At 42.2% G+C, this 17796-nt stretch overlaps 1 protein-coding gene across 1 annotated transcript in view; it reads left to right on the forward strand.

Moving 5' to 3' along the window:
* The window catches only part of ETV5 (ETS variant transcription factor 5), a 60470-nt gene that overhangs the window by 24938 nt on the left and 17736 nt on the right, over positions 1-17796 (forward strand). Inside the window, exons 6-8 of the mRNA XM_003991824.5 lie at positions 3295-3424; positions 4341-4628; positions 16235-16494. Coding sequence (XP_003991873.1) covers positions 3295-3424; positions 4341-4628; positions 16235-16494 — 678 coding nt within the window. The remainder of the gene's footprint in view (positions 1-3294; positions 3425-4340; positions 4629-16234; positions 16495-17796) is intronic.

Below are 17796 nucleotides of genomic sequence, written 5' to 3' on the forward strand. Positions count from 1 at the left end.
GCATTGCTTGGGCTTCTAAGTTCCTGCTTTAAATACACCACTATCTCTGACTAATGCATGCCATAATTAGGTTCCTTCACACATCCCCTGGTCCCTGTAGAGAGCTGAGCCTTCTTCCTTACCACTCCAACGGCCCCTAATGATTTTCTTGTCAGGGATCTGAGAAACTTTAAATCTCACTCTGGCCGTGTTCCACATTCTTTTCTCTCTTTCGAATGGTTCATTCCTGGGGAAAAAATATTTATGACTAACACTGCTTTGCCTTGTAGGGGAAATGGAGTCCCAGACTTCAAGGTTAAGAATTCATTGGAAACATAATCCATTCAGTCGCTCAATGTCTTAGTCCATTCAGGCCGCTGTAATGAAACACCACGGACAGGGTAACATAAACAACATAAATTTATTTCTCAAGTTCTGGAGGCAGGAAGTTTGAGATCAGGGTGCCGGCATGGTGGGGTGAAGGCTCTCTTCTCGTTTTGTCCTCACATGGCTCTGCCCTCTTGACCTAATCATCTCCCCAAAGCCCTCTTCCTAATACCACCACATTGGGGATTAGGATTTCAACATAGGAACTTGGGGGAGGGCGGAACACAAACATTCAGACCAGAGCACTCATCAAATATTTCTTGAACTCCGCCTTTGTGTAGAGAACATAAGATTTCAGGTAGAAGACAATTTGAGGGTAGTAAAAAGTATCCTATATTTTGCAGGCAAAATGATACGATACACACTGGATTTGAAGAAATCAAGACATTAGACCTAGCTGGCAGTTTAGATTCTCTTTTAAAATGGGTATATATGGTTCCTGAAGCCATTATAAAGTTTTTCTTTGTGGACAACTCTGGTTTATCCTCTGGTGTTAGTCTTGTCAGCAGATCTGGTAACTTTTTAAATAACATTGTGAAAATGTCAAGACATTTCCAAAAGCTTAAATAGGAAAATTGAGTGATACCATAATTGCTTACTTTCTAAACGTAGGTAAAATAGTGATTATAAATGATTTTCTTTAGATAAAGAAAAGTAGACGTTTCAAGGACATGTAACTTTTGTTTACACTGGGGTATCAACACCTTTCCTTATTACTTTTCCAAAACTTTATGAGAGGAAAGGTGACGAATGACAAAGGGACAGTGCTGAGAACCACCGGAATATGCACTGCATTGGAGAAGTGCTTTGTTGTTGTTTTTTTTTTAACATAGTCTTTTCTCTTTTTTTTAATGTTTATTTATTTTGAGAGAGTGTGCGGGTGGGAGGGCCAATGAGAAAGGGAGAGAGAGAATCCCGAGCAGGCTCCGTGCTGTCAGTGTGGAGCTTAACACAGGGCTCAAACTCATGAACCAGATCATGACCTAAGCTGAAATCAAGAGACACTTAACCGACTGAGCCACCCAGGCCCCCGGAAGAAGTGCTTTCTATGTCAAGTTGTCTGACTCTCCCTTTTCATTTACTAACAACATTCTAACAACAATACGCTTAGTCATTTTCTGTCTAAAATGTCCAAAAACATTTGATAACAATTGAAGGGTAGCTGCCATGATGTCACCATCAAAAAATCATGAGACTCTTATGACTTCTAAATATAATCTTACAGTTCCGAGCCTATTTCATGTATTTAGGAAAAGCAGTTGGCATTATGTAGGAAAGGAAAGATAAAAACCTATCCTTTCCAGTCAGTCATTGGCAGGACTTTGCTTTATAAATTTATCATCTGTGATAGTCATCTGTCTCATTTGCTTACTTCTGAGACCCAAATTTGGGGTTGGAGAAGGCACCTGAGAAATCAGTTGGCCAGAAGATTGTTCAGTCTTAGCAGAAGAAAACAGATGCTCACTACGCTCATTCTGCCTAATATAATCACTAAGAATTAACCAAACACCTGAAAGTATATTAGGAGTAAGCCCTGAGTCATACAGAAATTTAAGTGGGTCACCAGGGCACTGACTGTGGTTAGCTATCTAATGAGACCTTTGATACACTGGAGAGTAGCCGGCACAAAACTTAACTCCTCCCCCACCCTTCAAGATAGCTGGACAGAGAACAGCGATTCTAACTCCTCGGTAGAAGAAGGCATCCCCCATGGTGTAGCGTCTTTTAGACTTTGTCCTTCTACCTTGGGTAAAATGCCCTCTGTAAAATGACTTCGCTCCTAGATAAGACAGAAAGGGAAAACCTGGTGTTACTTTGTTTCATTTTGCCACCATGTAAGTCATCTTGATTTGAAACAATTTGTCCTCTCAGAATCACATATGGAACATGCCCTTGACTTCCAAACATTACGCAAGAGCTCTGTGTATCATTTCATCAGTTTTGGAAAAGTAATTGGCACTTATCTCAAAGGATTGGTTATGAAAGCTGCCCTTCCTGGTTGGTCGGTAGGAAAGGCACAGAGCAGACCTGAGCACAAAGCATGAAGGTTTCCAGGACTTGTCCTTATGCGGTTAGCCTTTCCTAGATCATGGTTTAGTCCATTGTTGTCTTCCTTTGCTTTTAAATTTTTTGAAATGCCCTTAAAGTTGAGTATTTCTTGGGGCGCCTGGGTGGCGCAGTCGGTTAAGCGTCCGACTTCAGCCAGGTCACGATCTCGCGGTCCGGGAGTTCGAGCCCCGCGTCGGGCTCTGGGCTGATGGCTCAGAGCCTGGAGCCTGTTTCCGATTCTGTGTCTCCCTCTCTCTCCGCCCCTCCCCCGTTCATGCTCTGTCTCTCTCTGTCCCAAAAATAAATAAACGTTGAAAAAAAAATTAAAAAAAAAAAGTTGAGTATTTCTTACTCAGAGCTGATATTTAAAGCCACTCTAGGAAGGACTTTTAAAAAGTCATATATTTAATTTATATGCCTCTGAGTAAGAAATGTGTTTGCCAGGGCAGTCTCAAGCCTCTGATAAGCTAATGTGGAATGTCCACCGATGTATTTTTGGCTCTTTTGCCCTTTTTGGAAACAAAATTCTTCCTGTCTGCAACTCTTGGTATTCTCTCACACCTGCATTTTTCTTGACGAACCGTCACCTGCAGGAACTTTTAAGGATTTCAAAGCCTCTGGGAAGCAGACCCAACACCAAAGAAATTGGGGGGAAAGACATGGCTCTTCAAAATGATGTTGAATTGTGACTTTACAGAACTTTTCATTGGTTTTAGATGGAAGGCTCTGTGTTTAAGTGTTTGGCTTTCTCTGGCATGAGACTTGACCTGACTCCCAAGAACAATCAGCCAGTTCCAGGGTTTGCAGAAGGAAGCATCGTGCTCCCTGTTAATCGGCTGTCCTCTCTCCGTTCCCCCCTCGCCCCTCTTCTGATTGCAGTGGTGCTTCATGCCCCACCTCCAACCAAGATCAAACGGGAGCTGCACAGCCCCTCCTGTGAGCTGTCGTCCTGTAGCCATGAGCAGGCTCTCGGTGCTAACTATGGAGAAAAGTGCCTCTACAGCTATTGGTAAGTGGAGCCAGAGCGAGGCTGGCCAGAAAGGAGCCGTCGGGCCGACTGTTTCAAGTACTATTCAGCAGACACTCAGCGTAGCGTTCCTGGTCTTTCATGGCGACGTAATCCCCTAGTGTAGGCCAGTCCAAATGGGGCCTTTGTGCTGCACATAAAAAGCAAAACTGCTAAACTGGCTCCATGGGGGAACTGAGTTCATGGGGTACTGAGCCCTCCTAAGGGAAAGAACCTTGAATACTGGGATATTTGATCTGTGGCTTCTAGGGAGGGAATATATACTTCTTCATGTCTATCATATGTTAATGTGAACTTTAAGCACCAAAGAAGTAATCTTCAAATCAGAATATATGAAAAAGTCCCGAGGCTTGTGCCCTTTACTTAGGAATATCCAGGCCCCAGGAATGAGGCTTTAATTTTAAATCATTCTTTGCTCTAGAAGATAAACATAGATCTGCCTGAAACGGGGAGAAGAGTCGTTAATTCAAGTGATGTTACAGCAGAAATTTATCTGCAACAGAGATTCTGACTAGTTCCTGGGAACCCTGGAATACTTGGGAGAGTGGGCCAGAAACCTCCCAGAGCAAAAACTCTCCCCTCTCCCACCCATCCATCCCTACACACGCATACATGGAGAATTCTGTTAGAAGGGGGAAAAAGGAAACCGGAAGCAGAGGCTAAAATTATCTTTGAGAAGAATCACTAGAAGTGTTAAACAAGTCCCTGTGACGCAGTGTGTTTGTCACTTTTCAGAGGTACAAATATTCCCTCGGGGCTGCCAGCAATTTAACTATGTTAATGCTGTCACTTCCTGGCAACGTGGACTGCAACCTAGCCTAGCTGTTCTGCTGGATCTGGTGACCGTGCTAATGGCTTCGTTGCAGCTTAACGGTTCCTTCTCTTTTTCTGTTTACAGTGCCTATGATAGGAAGCCTCCCTCTGGGTTCAAGCCATTAACCCCTCCCACCACCCCCCTGTCACCCACCCATCAGAACTCCCTATTTCCCCCACCTCAGGCAACTCTGCCCACCTCTGCACATGCCCCTGCAGCTGGCCCGGTACAAGGTGTGGGCCCCGCCCCCGCCCCTCATTCGCTTCCTGAACCTGGACCACAGCAGCAAACCTTTGCGGTCCCCCGGCCACCCCATCAGCCCCTGCAGATGCCAAAGATGATGCCTGAAAACCAGTATCCGTCGGAACAGAGGTGGGTACTGATCTGAGCTGCTTTCACCGCCTCCATCGCCTCCCCTTTGCCCTGTGGGGAGAGAGGAAGCAGGTAGTCGTATTTACCAGGTCCCTATAAAGATCTCAGTGCATCGAAGCCCCTTGTGAGGTAAGATGAATGATGATATGAATATGACCTGTTCTTGAGGCACTCCGAATGATTTATGAAGTAGATAAGGGAGAGATCATTAGTACTGTCCCCCCCCCCCATTATGGAGGTAGAAGCAGAGTGGCTTGACCAGGATACACAACCTGCTGACCCTCCCTGAGGGCAAGTCTCCTGGCTCCTCATTGGATCCTGCCTACTAGAATTGAGCCTTGGTTTATGCTACCCATAAATACTTTATTAACATTTTACTTGCATATCACAGAAGGTTGCTGAAGTATAAAAGGTATTACCACTCATCTGATTTTAACACATTTTAACAGGGAATTAGCTAAAGACCTTATCTGTAATTACCTACTTTTGAGATAGAAATCTCCTGGTTTCATTCCAGGTAGGTAGTTCTACATTCCTAGTAAGAAAATTGAGGCATCAGAGTCACTCATTTGTCGAACAAACTCCAGTAGGAAGGTAACCTACCTGCAAACATCAAACTTAATGTTTTAGGTCCCAGCCTTGTTAGTCCTTTACTGGGGAATTCTAGAATTTTGTGGATGCGTGTGGCCCTCCTTTACATAGTGTGTTCCGGGACCTGTCTTTTTCTTTCAAGTCTCTCTGGGATGTATATAGGTGAAGAGTCATCAGTGAGGATGTTACCAGGGGTTGTAAGATGGTGACCATTGCCTTTCCTTTCTGTCTTTCTTGTTCTGCCTCGTGTGGGTGTGGAGGTGAGGGGTAGGAGAGGTAGGAGGGAAGAGTATACCTTCCGCAGGCCTGGTCCAACCCAGATGCCTCCCAAAATTTGTTTGAGGGTCACTTTATTTCTAGATGAAATACAGAAAAAAAGCAAGCGTTCTTGTTTGGTTCTGATCCCCTTCCCCGCCCCTGCTGTGAAAGTCACCCTAAAGAACTACATAATTTGCCTGGTTAGTCTTTAGTCCCCTCGTGAGGCCAAGAGCCGTGAACGCTGATGATACATAGGGCCCCAGGGGGCAAGCGCTGACTGGGGGACTGGCTCAGCAGAGGGCCCTGGTTTCAGTAGAGAGCCCATCTGAAGGAGACAGCCACCACGAAGTGTTGCCAGTTTATTACCTTGTTAACAGCCTTGCACTTCTTCAGGAGAATTTGGAAATGTGGATTTTTGTGTAAAAACCCCAGGTTGTGTGGTTTTTCTTTTTAGGTTGGCAACTAACTCAAATTAAAAACAACAGCAACTCTCTACAGACTAAACAAAACCTCCCTGTGGGCAGAATCACTCTGCAGGCCTGCCAGTTGGTAAACTCAGGCCTGGACACCATTTTTATTTCAATAGTTTTTTTTGGTGTTGTGTTTTTAAACAGTATCTTCCTGGTGTGTCTGCAGGGATTATTAAGTAAGGAGGAGGGATGAGGTGGAGCATTAGATTTGGTATTTGAAGTACTTAAACAAACGTTCTACCACGTGTAAGGGGAAATTATTTCATGTTAAATCTCTTTGATTCATAGTCCCCCCTCAATCCCTGTTTCTTATCCAGGGGGCTTGTGTAAGGACAATGTTTGTCCTCCCACAGCCCCGGCAGACAGGTTTGTCACCAGGCTACCCAGCCCCCTCCCACAAGGGGGAGGTTTGATCCCTGAGATGTAGGAATGTCTTCCCTCAGGGGTCCAAAGAGACAGAGGCAGGGACCAGAAACCAGGTGTTTCTTTTTAGGGGGGATTCCTCCCTGAACTTTGCCTGTCCGTCTTGGATTTACCTCCCCTACACGCTGCCATTGGGAATATGGGTCTAGAATAAAAAGACCTTGCACACACTGGGCGGGTACAGAGATCCTTGAGAGAACTGGGGTGAAGGGCAAAGTCCTAAATCGATGAAGTAAAAGCACCACTGAGGCAGTTAGTCTTCTACCCCAGGGCACTGTAGTTGCAAAGTTGCAAGGGTGCAGGAGTTCCCGTGGAATTACTCAAGATGCAAATTCCTCACTCCACCCTTGATCTTGAGTTTGGTGTGTCTGGGGCATAGCCTGGATACTTCACCGTCCCACTTGGAGAAATCACTATCCGGCTGTCTCTTCTGCCCCCAACCTTACTCCACCCCACCTTTTCCTTAAGCGTCAAGTACCCAGTACTCTGAATTTTGTTCTCTTGCCCTTGTCTGTTATTAACGGGGGTGTCCATGTGATATTTGTGTGATGCAAAATACATCAGAAACGTGGCAAATGATTTTGCTTGTAGATACTGGAGAGCACACAGAAAATGAGGCAAACTAAAATCTCTGGTCTGATTTTGTAAAAGTAACAATTGCGTGTGTGTGAGAACAAGCTTAATAATCCCACCTCTAATAATTGTTACGCCTGCCTGAAATGGGGTAGATTACGTTTTTTTGTAGTTTGCTCTTTGCTAGCTTTTTGTTTAAGCAATATTACTTCAAAAGTAACCCCCTAACAAAAATATATGGCATTTTGCAGGATAGAAGGAACTACGGCCTTATTTGAGCTTTTTATTAACAGTCCTGTAACAGAGCAGAGTGAAATACACCATTTCATAGATAAGAATATTAGGCCTCAGAGCAGCTAAGGGACTTCCTAATGGTCACATAGCCAAATACAAGGGCCTACATTTAGAAACCAAAACATTAATTCATAACTGCACCATTTGTTTTGGTTATGATGGCGGGGGGGTGGGGGGGGGAGCGTTGCTAACTGCCAGAACTTTATCCATGTCTTAAATTACAAAATCCTACTAAATTCCTACTTCACTTATCTAAACTCATGTTGTGACAGGTATCTTTTTTGTTTTGCTCACAGTATGCCTTATCTCTGCAGTTGAATAAACTTTTTGAGGTTTAAAAACCATGCTTTAGACCCTTCTTGGCCTGGTGTCTTACTTGTCCTCAGTGTATGTTTATTGATAGTGATAGCAGTTTGCTAGGATTATACTTTAAACAACATAATCTAGGCAAAAGTATATTCTTAATTTTCTGAATGATCTTAGTATATAATTCTTCACAACTCATAAGTTATTTTTAGAAGATAAATACTGTGTTTGGAAGCCATGATTTATATTTGTGATTTCCTCCCCCACAAGGAGGGAAAAAAAAAAAACAAACCATGTAATTTGGCATGTTGAGACATGTTCCATTTATCCTTAAAGACCAGCCGCTCCTTAAAGAGTGGGTGTGTTTTTCGTTCAGCCATCCTGATCTCAAAAGTTTTTTCATCATACTGTTTATGATGTTTACATGGGCTAGGTGGAGGAATTTAGAAAAGGTTCCTACCTTATATACCCATTGTACCGGTCAGGTATGATTTTGTCCTTCGTTATATACCATTTCTCATTACAACTCAAGGTGAAGGAGTCCCCACAATTCCATTGAAAGGGCTCCACTAGGAAATTTATCATCGAAGAATTTTGGGATACCCTGCTCTCTCACCCAGCATCAAGAAGCACAACATTTAAGAGAGTACTGCTAGTGGAAGAATCCCCCGCTTCTTGATGTTCCCCAGAGGCATCAGTGTTGTAATAGGCTAGCCTGCTGAAATTGATAGAGTGCTCCCAAGTCCTCAAGAAAGGGTCAGTTAGGCACAGCATCTTCTAGAAGAGCAAATCGCCTAACCCGTTTGAGAAAGTTCTCTCCCTCAGTGGTTCTGATCAAGGTTTCAAAGCTTAAAGGAATGAGCTTAAGTGTTCTGGAATTGTGATTTGATAGATAACTACTCATTCCCTGAAGATGCTATGTTTAATATACTCAAGTCTTTCTGCTGTTTGTACTTCCCCTCTTAAAGTCCATCCCCAATAAATTGCCATTCATTTTTGTCCTTTAGATTTTGTAGTTTTTAGAGAGGGAGGAACTTGACTGTGAGTCATATTTGTAGCCTGGCCTGGAATGAAGTGAATGTGTCTGACGCATCTCCTCTCCACGCACGGCTGTTAATAGCATGTTATGTATGGCAGCACACATTCACTTTGGGATCCGAAACTGAGTCTCTGAGATGCTTAATGGAGCCTTCTTTGACAGGCTGAATAATGTACTTCTGATGGTTACAGTGTGGGGTGTTTGTAGTTCTGAATCTTAAGAGGGCTTGTTTGTAGCATTTCGCCGTGTTTACTATAGGTGTTGTTGTTGTTGTTGTTGTTGTTGTTACCTTTTGTCAAGCTAAAGGAAATTTCCTTGTATTCTTCGTTTACTCAGAGTTTTTAATATGAATGGATATTGAATTTGATCATTTTTTCTGCCTCTGTTGACCTGATCAAATGAATTTTCTCCTTCCATTTCTTAATGTGGTGAGTTACACTGGTTTATATGCAACCAGCATTGTATTCGTGTGATAAACCCAACTTACTGGTTATGGGTTACCTTTTTTAACATCGCTGGACTTTGTATTCCAGTATGGTATTTAGGACTTCTTAAAAATTTTGTTATGTTTTATCTATTTTTGATAGAGACAGAGTGCAAGTCGGAGAGGGACAGAGAGTAAGGGAGACACAGAATCCAAAGCAGGTTCCAGGCTCCTGCCAGCACAGAGCCTGACACGGGGCTTAACCTCGCGAACCGCGAGATCATGACCTGAGCTGAAGTCAGACGCTCAACCGACGGAGCTAGGTGCCCCTGTATTTAGGACTTGTGCATCACTATCTATGATTGAGGATAATGTATAATTTTCCTTTCTTGTATTATCCTTGTTGGGTTTTAACATTAAAGTAATTTTCATCAGATAAATAGAGGGTGTCCCCCTTTTAATGTATACTAGAATAGCACATGTGAAATTGGAATTTTTTATTCCTTGAATTTTTGGAAGAATTTACCAGTAAACCATTTGGGCCTGGTATTTTCTTTGTGGGAAGATTTTTAATTACTGGTTAAGCGTCTTCACTTTTCTAGTCCTGCTCTGAATTTCTATTTAGTTGAGTGAATTTAATAAATTACTTTTTCTGGGAAATTTTCCATTTGGTGTGAGTTTTAAAATTAATTGCCGTGAAATCTCTAGTTAGTCCTTGGCAGACAATATCATTTGTCTTTTCAACAAATCAGCTTCAGTTTTGCTCATCCTCTCTATTAGATGTTTTCTATTTCATTGATTTCTCTCGGCTCTTACGAAAATAATTTTATTATTTCTACTTTCTTTCAGTTTACTGTTTTTCTTTTCCTAACTGCTTTGGTTGGATGATTCACTCGTTAATTTCTTAGCTTTTTGTCTTTATAGTATAAACACGTAACCAAATAAAACTTCTCCTAAGGCTGGGGTGACCATACATTCAGTTTTTCCCAGGTCAATATGGTTTATGCCTTATCTGGAAGTCACTACTCATACCTTTCCTTTTTACTCCCCAAAATGTCCTGATTTGGATACCCAGTTATTTGATTTCCCTACCCAAGTCCTGCTTCAGCTGCATACCACAAGTCCTGACTTAAATTAATTCTGATTTGATTTAAAAGCTCAGTTCTAAGTGTTTTCTATTTTTTTTCTCTCAATCCTGTAGTTCTTTAAAAATATATTTCTTAATTTCCAAACATGGGAGTTTTCTAGCTGTCTGGACTATATGATTTTTGTTTAAATACCATCAAGGGAGCATTTAAAAGCAGTTATAGAAACAGTATGGGCTCCGGAGTTAGGCCTGGGATTGAGTCCCGGGAGCTCTGCTGTTTCCTATCTGTATGACCTCAGGCAGGCACTTAAATTGTCTAAGCTTGGGTTTCTTCATGTGAAAATGGAAGAAGAGTAGATAACTTCCCACATAGAAACATTGGGTGGGTTAAATGAAATCATACTGGCACAGAGAAGGTACTCAATAAATGCTAGCTTCTATGACACTTTTACTTTTTAAAGATTGCTTTTATAATCCATAAAGAAAGCTATTAAAGGAATCTTCCTAAAATGATACAGATATCACAACTTAGGAACTTCTGATGCTTCATCGGTCAATGCTAGGTTTTTAACGGGTGAAACTCCCTTTATCTATAGTCTTTTCATCGTCAGACTTATTAGTGTTGTACATATAAAACTAGTACTTTCGGCAGCTGATACTCTGGGGACATCTTGTATTTCCATCACCTTCCTTCTTGCATGTTTGATGTTGGGAAACCAGACAAACATCCAGGCCTTTAAAGGGCGTATTTTGTTCCTCCTCTATCAATGTTTTATCACAGTTTAGATGGTCCAGTTTGCATGTACACAGTGCTGACAGACCTCACAGAGCCCTGAGAGCTTTTGCAGAGTTCTGTGCTGTGCTTTTAGGGAGTGTTTGAGTTTTGTTTTGCAACAGTGTCTGGCTCTTGGTTTATGGCAGGAAAATAAACATTAGTGTGAAATAAATGTGAATGAAAATCAGCACTTTCATTGTGAGAAAGGGAGAATGGATTTTGGGTAGGCAGCTAGTGGACTCTGTTATGTGCGTGTGATAGTTTTCTCCCAGTTCCTTAAGATCTCCCCTTACATTTGTATAGCTTCTGAATTTAGTTTATTGGGGGTTGGGGGATGAGATGGGGCAGTTGATGGTGGTGTTTGAAGGTAGTGTATATTGAGAACTTAACAGTGTGCCAGGGGTGGTTTCATGCATTGGTTTATGTAATCTTTACAACAGACCTTTGGAGAGGTATCCAGGTTGTCCTTACTTTATTGACAAGGAAAATGAGGCTCAGAGCGGTTATATAACTCACCCAAGGTCACACAGCCAATAAGTGGTAAAGATTGGATTTCAGCCCAGGATCTTCTGCCTTCACAGCCACAGCCTCTTACCCAGCTATGCTGCTTTCCTGTTGTATCTTCTCTTAGCCTAAATGGAAACGTTAAGTACATGGTATTGGTTTCTTGGCCGATTTTATGTGTCCTCTCCCAGCCGGCCTCTGAACCATGGCTACTTTACCTGGCACCCATAGCCACTGTGTAGCCTTCATCAGATCCACACTTTTCTCCTTTCTTCCTCTAAGCATTGTGTTTACTCTGTGTGTTGGCAGCAGAAACCGAAAAGGAAATGCAGAAAAAGCATCTAACGGTTTTCATAACGTAAACCAAATGTTGGTAGCGTGGGTGAGCTCTTGGGAGGGAAGGCGCTATATAAATCTGACAAATAAATAAATAACTGTTTCTTTAAATAAACTGGCACTGAAAAAGCCTTAATCCGTAACCTATTGAATTTAAGCTCACCCAATAGTCAGAAATCTCCTTTTGCTCACCAACTGTGAGTTCACCACAGCCTGGGGAGTTCTCTTGGGATGACGGGTTGGGGGAGGAAGGAGGGAGAGGGGGGTGAGCAGGAGAAGGGGTTTGTTAGGAACCAAGCTGCCTCTCCATTGAAAATGATTGCCTGCCTCAGTAAACAAGAGGCATCTTTGTCATTGCTGTATTATATATACAACACATTCTTAGATACTTCAAAAGGATTGCGGAAAGGGGAAGGGGTTCAAATGAAGGGCAGTGAGTAAAGTTCACGGGATGTATTTTAAGGACAAGAACGGAATTGCTTTCCTCATCTCTGCAAATGAAAGCCATTATCAACAGCAAGCTCTGAGAGAATCTTTCTCCAAGTATGTTGGTTCCGTGACCTACCCTTAAGATCCCCTTTGCCACTGCCACTCCCTCAAAACAAACCCGGCCTGAACCATCCCAATTATAGACTCTGTTCTGCAGATCCCGGGCCCTTAAGCACCGTGCACCATTCAAGCGCAGCTTGGGGGAGGGACAGGGGCTGCTGGCTGGTGCCCATATGGAAGTACCTTTTCCTGAAGGGACCACACCAGGCCGACTCTAAAGTTTCATTCTGGAAGCTGAGAAGATAGGCACCGAGAGGAAGGGAAGGGCCTGGGCCTGCCAGCAGAGGCTCTGGTTACAGAACTGAGCGGTTCTGTGCCCTCTCGGCGCCATCAAAGGAAGTGACTTGTGGAGGTCACCTTTGAAGGTGCGAAGATGGTGGCAGAGAGGAGAGAATGTGGAAGACGTGCCCCTGTTACTGTTCCTTCCTGCTAGCAGTAGGTTTGGTACCTGATAAAAATAAGGCCTTGAGAGTATCTTCATCTTTCTCTTCTGCCCACTTCTTCAGAATTTGCTTCAGAAATTTCAGGTTTGCAGTGTGCTGCTGGGGCCTGTGTTCTAAATGTCAAGCCTAAACCCGGGTTTCAAATTTGCACTTCTTCAAAGACCATGGAAGGTTTCCTTAAATAACAGCAACCTTGAAAATCCTCATTCCTGATGAAGTTGCACCGCAATGCAGTCGGCGCCCCGGTGAAAGGCTCTCAGCCCGCCGAAGCTTCCGTAGTTTGTAAAGCTTGCTTAATATATTGGCCAGACAAATCCTGATGCCTTTGGTGTCTGGGATGAAAGGATAGGTATTTGTAAAATTGTTTGGTGGTCTTCATGTTGTGACATGATCTTCTGGTGCTGCTTTTGGTAAGGTAGTAAGGAGTCACACAGAGTGAGTGCCATGCTAAACCCCGATCTAAACGATGTTTTATATGCATCCTGATCTCTTCAGTTAAGGATTTCAAATCTTGATGTTCTACAAATCTGTTGGCCACCTGTTGCCACAGATTGATTCAAATCAAGTTTAAATTATCTCAGGAAAACTATTAATAGGGTTCAAGCTAAATTTGGAGGGAGGCCTTAATACGACAGGATTCTATTGTTGATTTTTAAAATACCAGTGAAATTAGTGCTCAGTTTTTTATTTTTCCCTGAACCTTGGCTCCTGCTTTCTACCTGAGGGCATATATTCAGAAATGCTTTTCCTTAAACACATGGATGAGTGCCTTATACATATTTCATGGACTGACATCTCTCTTCGAGGGTTACACTCTCTGACTTCTACACCGGCCCCGCTGAAGTCTACACCAGTGTGTCCGTGCGTATGGCTGTGGCAGAAACCAGGCTCTGTAGACATGATTTTATTTCATCGTTCCAGCAGCATTTTGGTGGCTGATACACCCCCATGTTACAGAGGAGGAAACTGAAGCCAAGAATATCTGCCCTCTGTCACTTTTCCTTTTTACTGCACTGCCTTTCCAACAAAGAAAGGCCAGTTGGCACCATTTCAGATTTTTCTGACAGCTAAAGGGTATTTTCTTAATAATTTTTCTAATTTTTGAATGTTTGTTTATTTTTGAGAGAGAGAGAGAGAGCACAAGCGGGGCAGGGGCAGAGAGAGAGGGAGACACAGAATCTGAAGCAGGCTCTGCACTGTGAGCACAGAGCCAGACGCAGGGCTCCGACCCACAAACCGTGAGGTCATGACCTGGGCCAAAGTCAGACGCTTAACCGACCTGAGCCACCCAGGCGTCCCTCCGACAGCTAAAGGATGTTATGATATTCAACAAAGAATAAAAGCGTTTTATGGTTCTGTCTTACTATACAATAATCATATTTATTAAATTGTAGATGAACAAAAAAATCGCCTAAAATCATAATCAACCAAAGATAAGCAGTATTCACACATTTAGGTGCAGCTCTTCCCAGGATTTTGTATGACACCACAAATACTTTTTTTTTCATAAGTACTTTTTATTTTTGCAAAAATTTGATGTTCTTCGTACTTTTTCACAATATATCAAAAATACCTTTCCAGGTTCTTACATATTTGTATATTACATCATATTTGTTGCTTTCAACTGAGTAGCCATATCATAATGTACTGAGCCACATTGGTGCCCATCCTTGTAGCTACAGCGCTTTTTATGTGCCAGGCACAGATTTATTAGCTGCCTGTTCATCCTCCAAGTAACCAGGACAAACCTGTTCTCTCTTAGTACTTTTCCAATTACTAATGAACTTGAACCTTTTGTTTGTTTATGATCATTAGTATTTCTTCTTTACTGATTTTCCTATTTGTATTCTTAACCCATTTTTTTCTACCAGGATATTCATAATTTTTTTTTAATGTTCATTTATATTTGAGATAGAAAGAGACAGAGCGTGAGTGGGGAAGGGGCAGAAACAGAGAGGGAGACACAGAATCTGAAGCAGGCTCCAGACTCTTGAGCTGTCAGCACAGAGCCCGACACGGGGCTCGGGCTCAAACTCATCAACCACGAGATCATGACCTGAGCTGAAGCCAGACACTCAACCGACTGAGCCACCCAGGCGCCATAGGATATTCATTCTTTACTGATTTTGAAAGGCTGCTTCTGTCAACAAATTTAACAGTGCTGTATCTGGTAGAGACTTTTCCCCAGCTTGTTTTAGTTTGGGTTTTGTTTATTTTTTCTGATATTTTCTGACTGTTACAGATGTTTTCTTCAGTTTGTTTTCTTTTTATTTTGTTTCTGGTGTTTTTTGAACTATAGAGATTTATACAATGAGGAAAATTTATACAATGAGGAATATTTATCTTGATGATTTCTGCTGTTGGTATGATGTGTAGAAAGGTTTTCCCTCACTCCAAGATCATATATTTTCATATATATATTTACTCTACCACTAAGGTTTCACATTGAAATCTTGAATCCATATGAAATTGGTTTTGACATATGGTATAAAACAGGATCTAACTTTTCCACCATTAATTTGAAATGCTAAAACTTTAGCAAGTACTAGATTTTAGAATACGCTCGACATTTTATGACTTCACATTCAGTTCCTTTGATATGCCTATCTTTCATTCCTTGTATTTCTGTTTTAATTATTACAATTTTACAAAAGTTGTGAATATCTAATAGAAATAGAAAATCATTATTTCTTTTCAACAATTATTTAATATTTTAAATAAAGTTTAGAATCATTTTGTCAGGTTGATTTTGGGAAGGCATTGCTTTTACAGAATAATTTTCAGGGAACCAATAGCTTCAAAATCCTAAATATTTCCTCTTTAATTAAATTTTCTTTCTTTTCCTCCAAAAATAGTTTTAAGGGCTTTTTTTAAAGGTTTTTATTATTTATTTTTGAGAGGGAGAAAGAGAGAGAGAGAGAGAGAGAGAGAGAGAGAGAGAGAGAGAGAACATGCAAGCAGGGGAGGGGCAGAGAATCCGAAGCAGGGTTCAAAATCACGAACTGTGAGATCCTGACCTGAGCCAAAGGTAGATGGTTAACTGATTGAGCCACCCAGGTACCCCCAGGTTTAAGGTTTTTATTCTTATATGGCTTACACATTTCCTGATTATCCCTGAGGTTTTATGTTTTTGATTGCTATTATGAATGGGATTTTTAAATTACATTTTCTAAGTGGTGAATTTGTACTCTTTGGTCTTTAAAACTGAGTTCTGTCTACAGGGGAAAGAATGAATGAACTAGTAAACACATGTATATGTTAGTACTATTTGCAGATAAGTGGTCTGATATATTTAGGTACATAATCTGGCCCAACTGTACAGATAGACTGTGCATGAAATAAACATGCATGGGAGATAAGAGGCTACCATGTCATTGCTTTGATTGGTTTTTTGCCACTCCCTTACTCAAGAAGTCTGAAATATGCCGTATAATTTTGGGAAGAGGGTGCCTGAACTTCTAATTCCCAGTGCTAAATCATAGTAGGTATTTATCATGTTCTTAGTTAAAAACTGTAACTACTTTCTTCTTACAGATTTCAGAGACAACTGTCTGAACCCTGCCACCCCTTCCCTCCTCAGTCAGGAGTTCCTGGAGATAATCGCCCCAATTACCACCGGCAAATGTCCGAACCTATCGTCCCTGCAGCTCCCCCACCCCCTCAGGGATTCAAACAAGAATACCATGATCCACTCTATGAACATGGGGTCCCAGGCATGCCAGGCCCCCCAACACATGGGTTCCAGTCACCAATGGGCATCAAGCAGGAGCCCCGGGATTACTGCGTTGATTCAGGTTAGCATAAAATCATGCCACTCCTTTCTTCATTCTCTCATTTATCTGTCTGGTCGGTATTGTCTTCTGTGTGCAGGGCCGTAGGGAATCATTTTATAAAAATCACCCTCTAAGAACTTAGGAGCTAGTGAAGCAGACTTGTTGATGCATAACCAAATACAGAACAAAACAGAAAAGCCATCGGATGGTAGGAAGTGCAGGAGGCATTCAAAAGGGGTGGGGAGTACTCGTCCGAGTCCAAGACTGAAGCTCCCGTCTTGGCAATGCCCTTTTTAAGACCCCTTATCTTAGGGTCACTGGACAAAGGAAATACCATTTCTGCATTTTAGTCCTGCCCCTAGCTTCATGGATTTCTTTTTGAATACAGTAGACTCATAAACTCCCAGTGTGAGCATAAGGAAAAGGGTCCACATGGAGGGTGGGATTCTTTCTGTTCTTGGAATGAATGGTACTCTGAGAACACACCTGGGGTGACATAGCAGTACAGAGTGCTGGGTGCACCATGGAAAAGGTGGTCTTGATTGCTTCGTGGGATTCACTGCCCTGTTGCAATGCTTTCATTGGGGGAAGTTCCTGGTAACCTTCAGAGGCTGCTGGTGTACATGGGGAGAGGTAACATGTTAGGGCACTTAGGGCACCCGTTGTCTGGTTATGGGACCTCTCGTCTAGAAATGGAAGCATTTCAGGAAGTTTAAGCTGTACTTGGGAGCTTTCCCCCTGCCACCCCCCACACTACTCACTAACTACATACCTTACAGGCCAGACACATTAAATGAGGTCATTAGGGGAGAGGAGGGTGGGAATTCTACAGTTTGCACATTTAGGAACTGTTTCCTCCTCCTCTTTTCCTCTTCTTTTAGAAATTGCTTAAACTTTTTCACTCTTTTCTTGCAGTTGGTGCTAAGGGAATTTGAGGGTGGTGTGTGGGTTTTCAGCCTTTTCCAATGGGTGTTTTTCTTGAAGGCTCTGGGGAGGGGTGGGGCAGTATGTATTTGAATGGTTTTTGCAAATGGAATAGGATATAGAATTTGCTCTTGGCCTTCTGGGAGATAATATGTAGATTGATTAATTCAGGCAGAATTGGGTTATGAGAAAGCCTGGGGAGGTAGACAGAAGGCAGACATCTGTTGCTTTATGATAAAAAAAAAAAAAGTCAAGTGTATAGGTATTGATAGCTTATAAAATTCCCACTGGGCTTTCCTTCTGAAGGCTTTGATGTATTTTTCTCAGGAGCAGGCATGACCAGCAACATTTTTCCTTTGGGATTGACATTTTAATCTGTCCTGACGAGTTTTTCACCCC

The sequence above is a fragment of the Felis catus genome, chromosome C2, assembly GCF_018350175.1.
Source record: "Felis catus isolate Fca126 chromosome C2, F.catus_Fca126_mat1.0, whole genome shotgun sequence".
Classification (NCBI taxonomy): Eukaryota; Metazoa; Chordata; class Mammalia; order Carnivora; family Felidae; genus Felis; species Felis catus.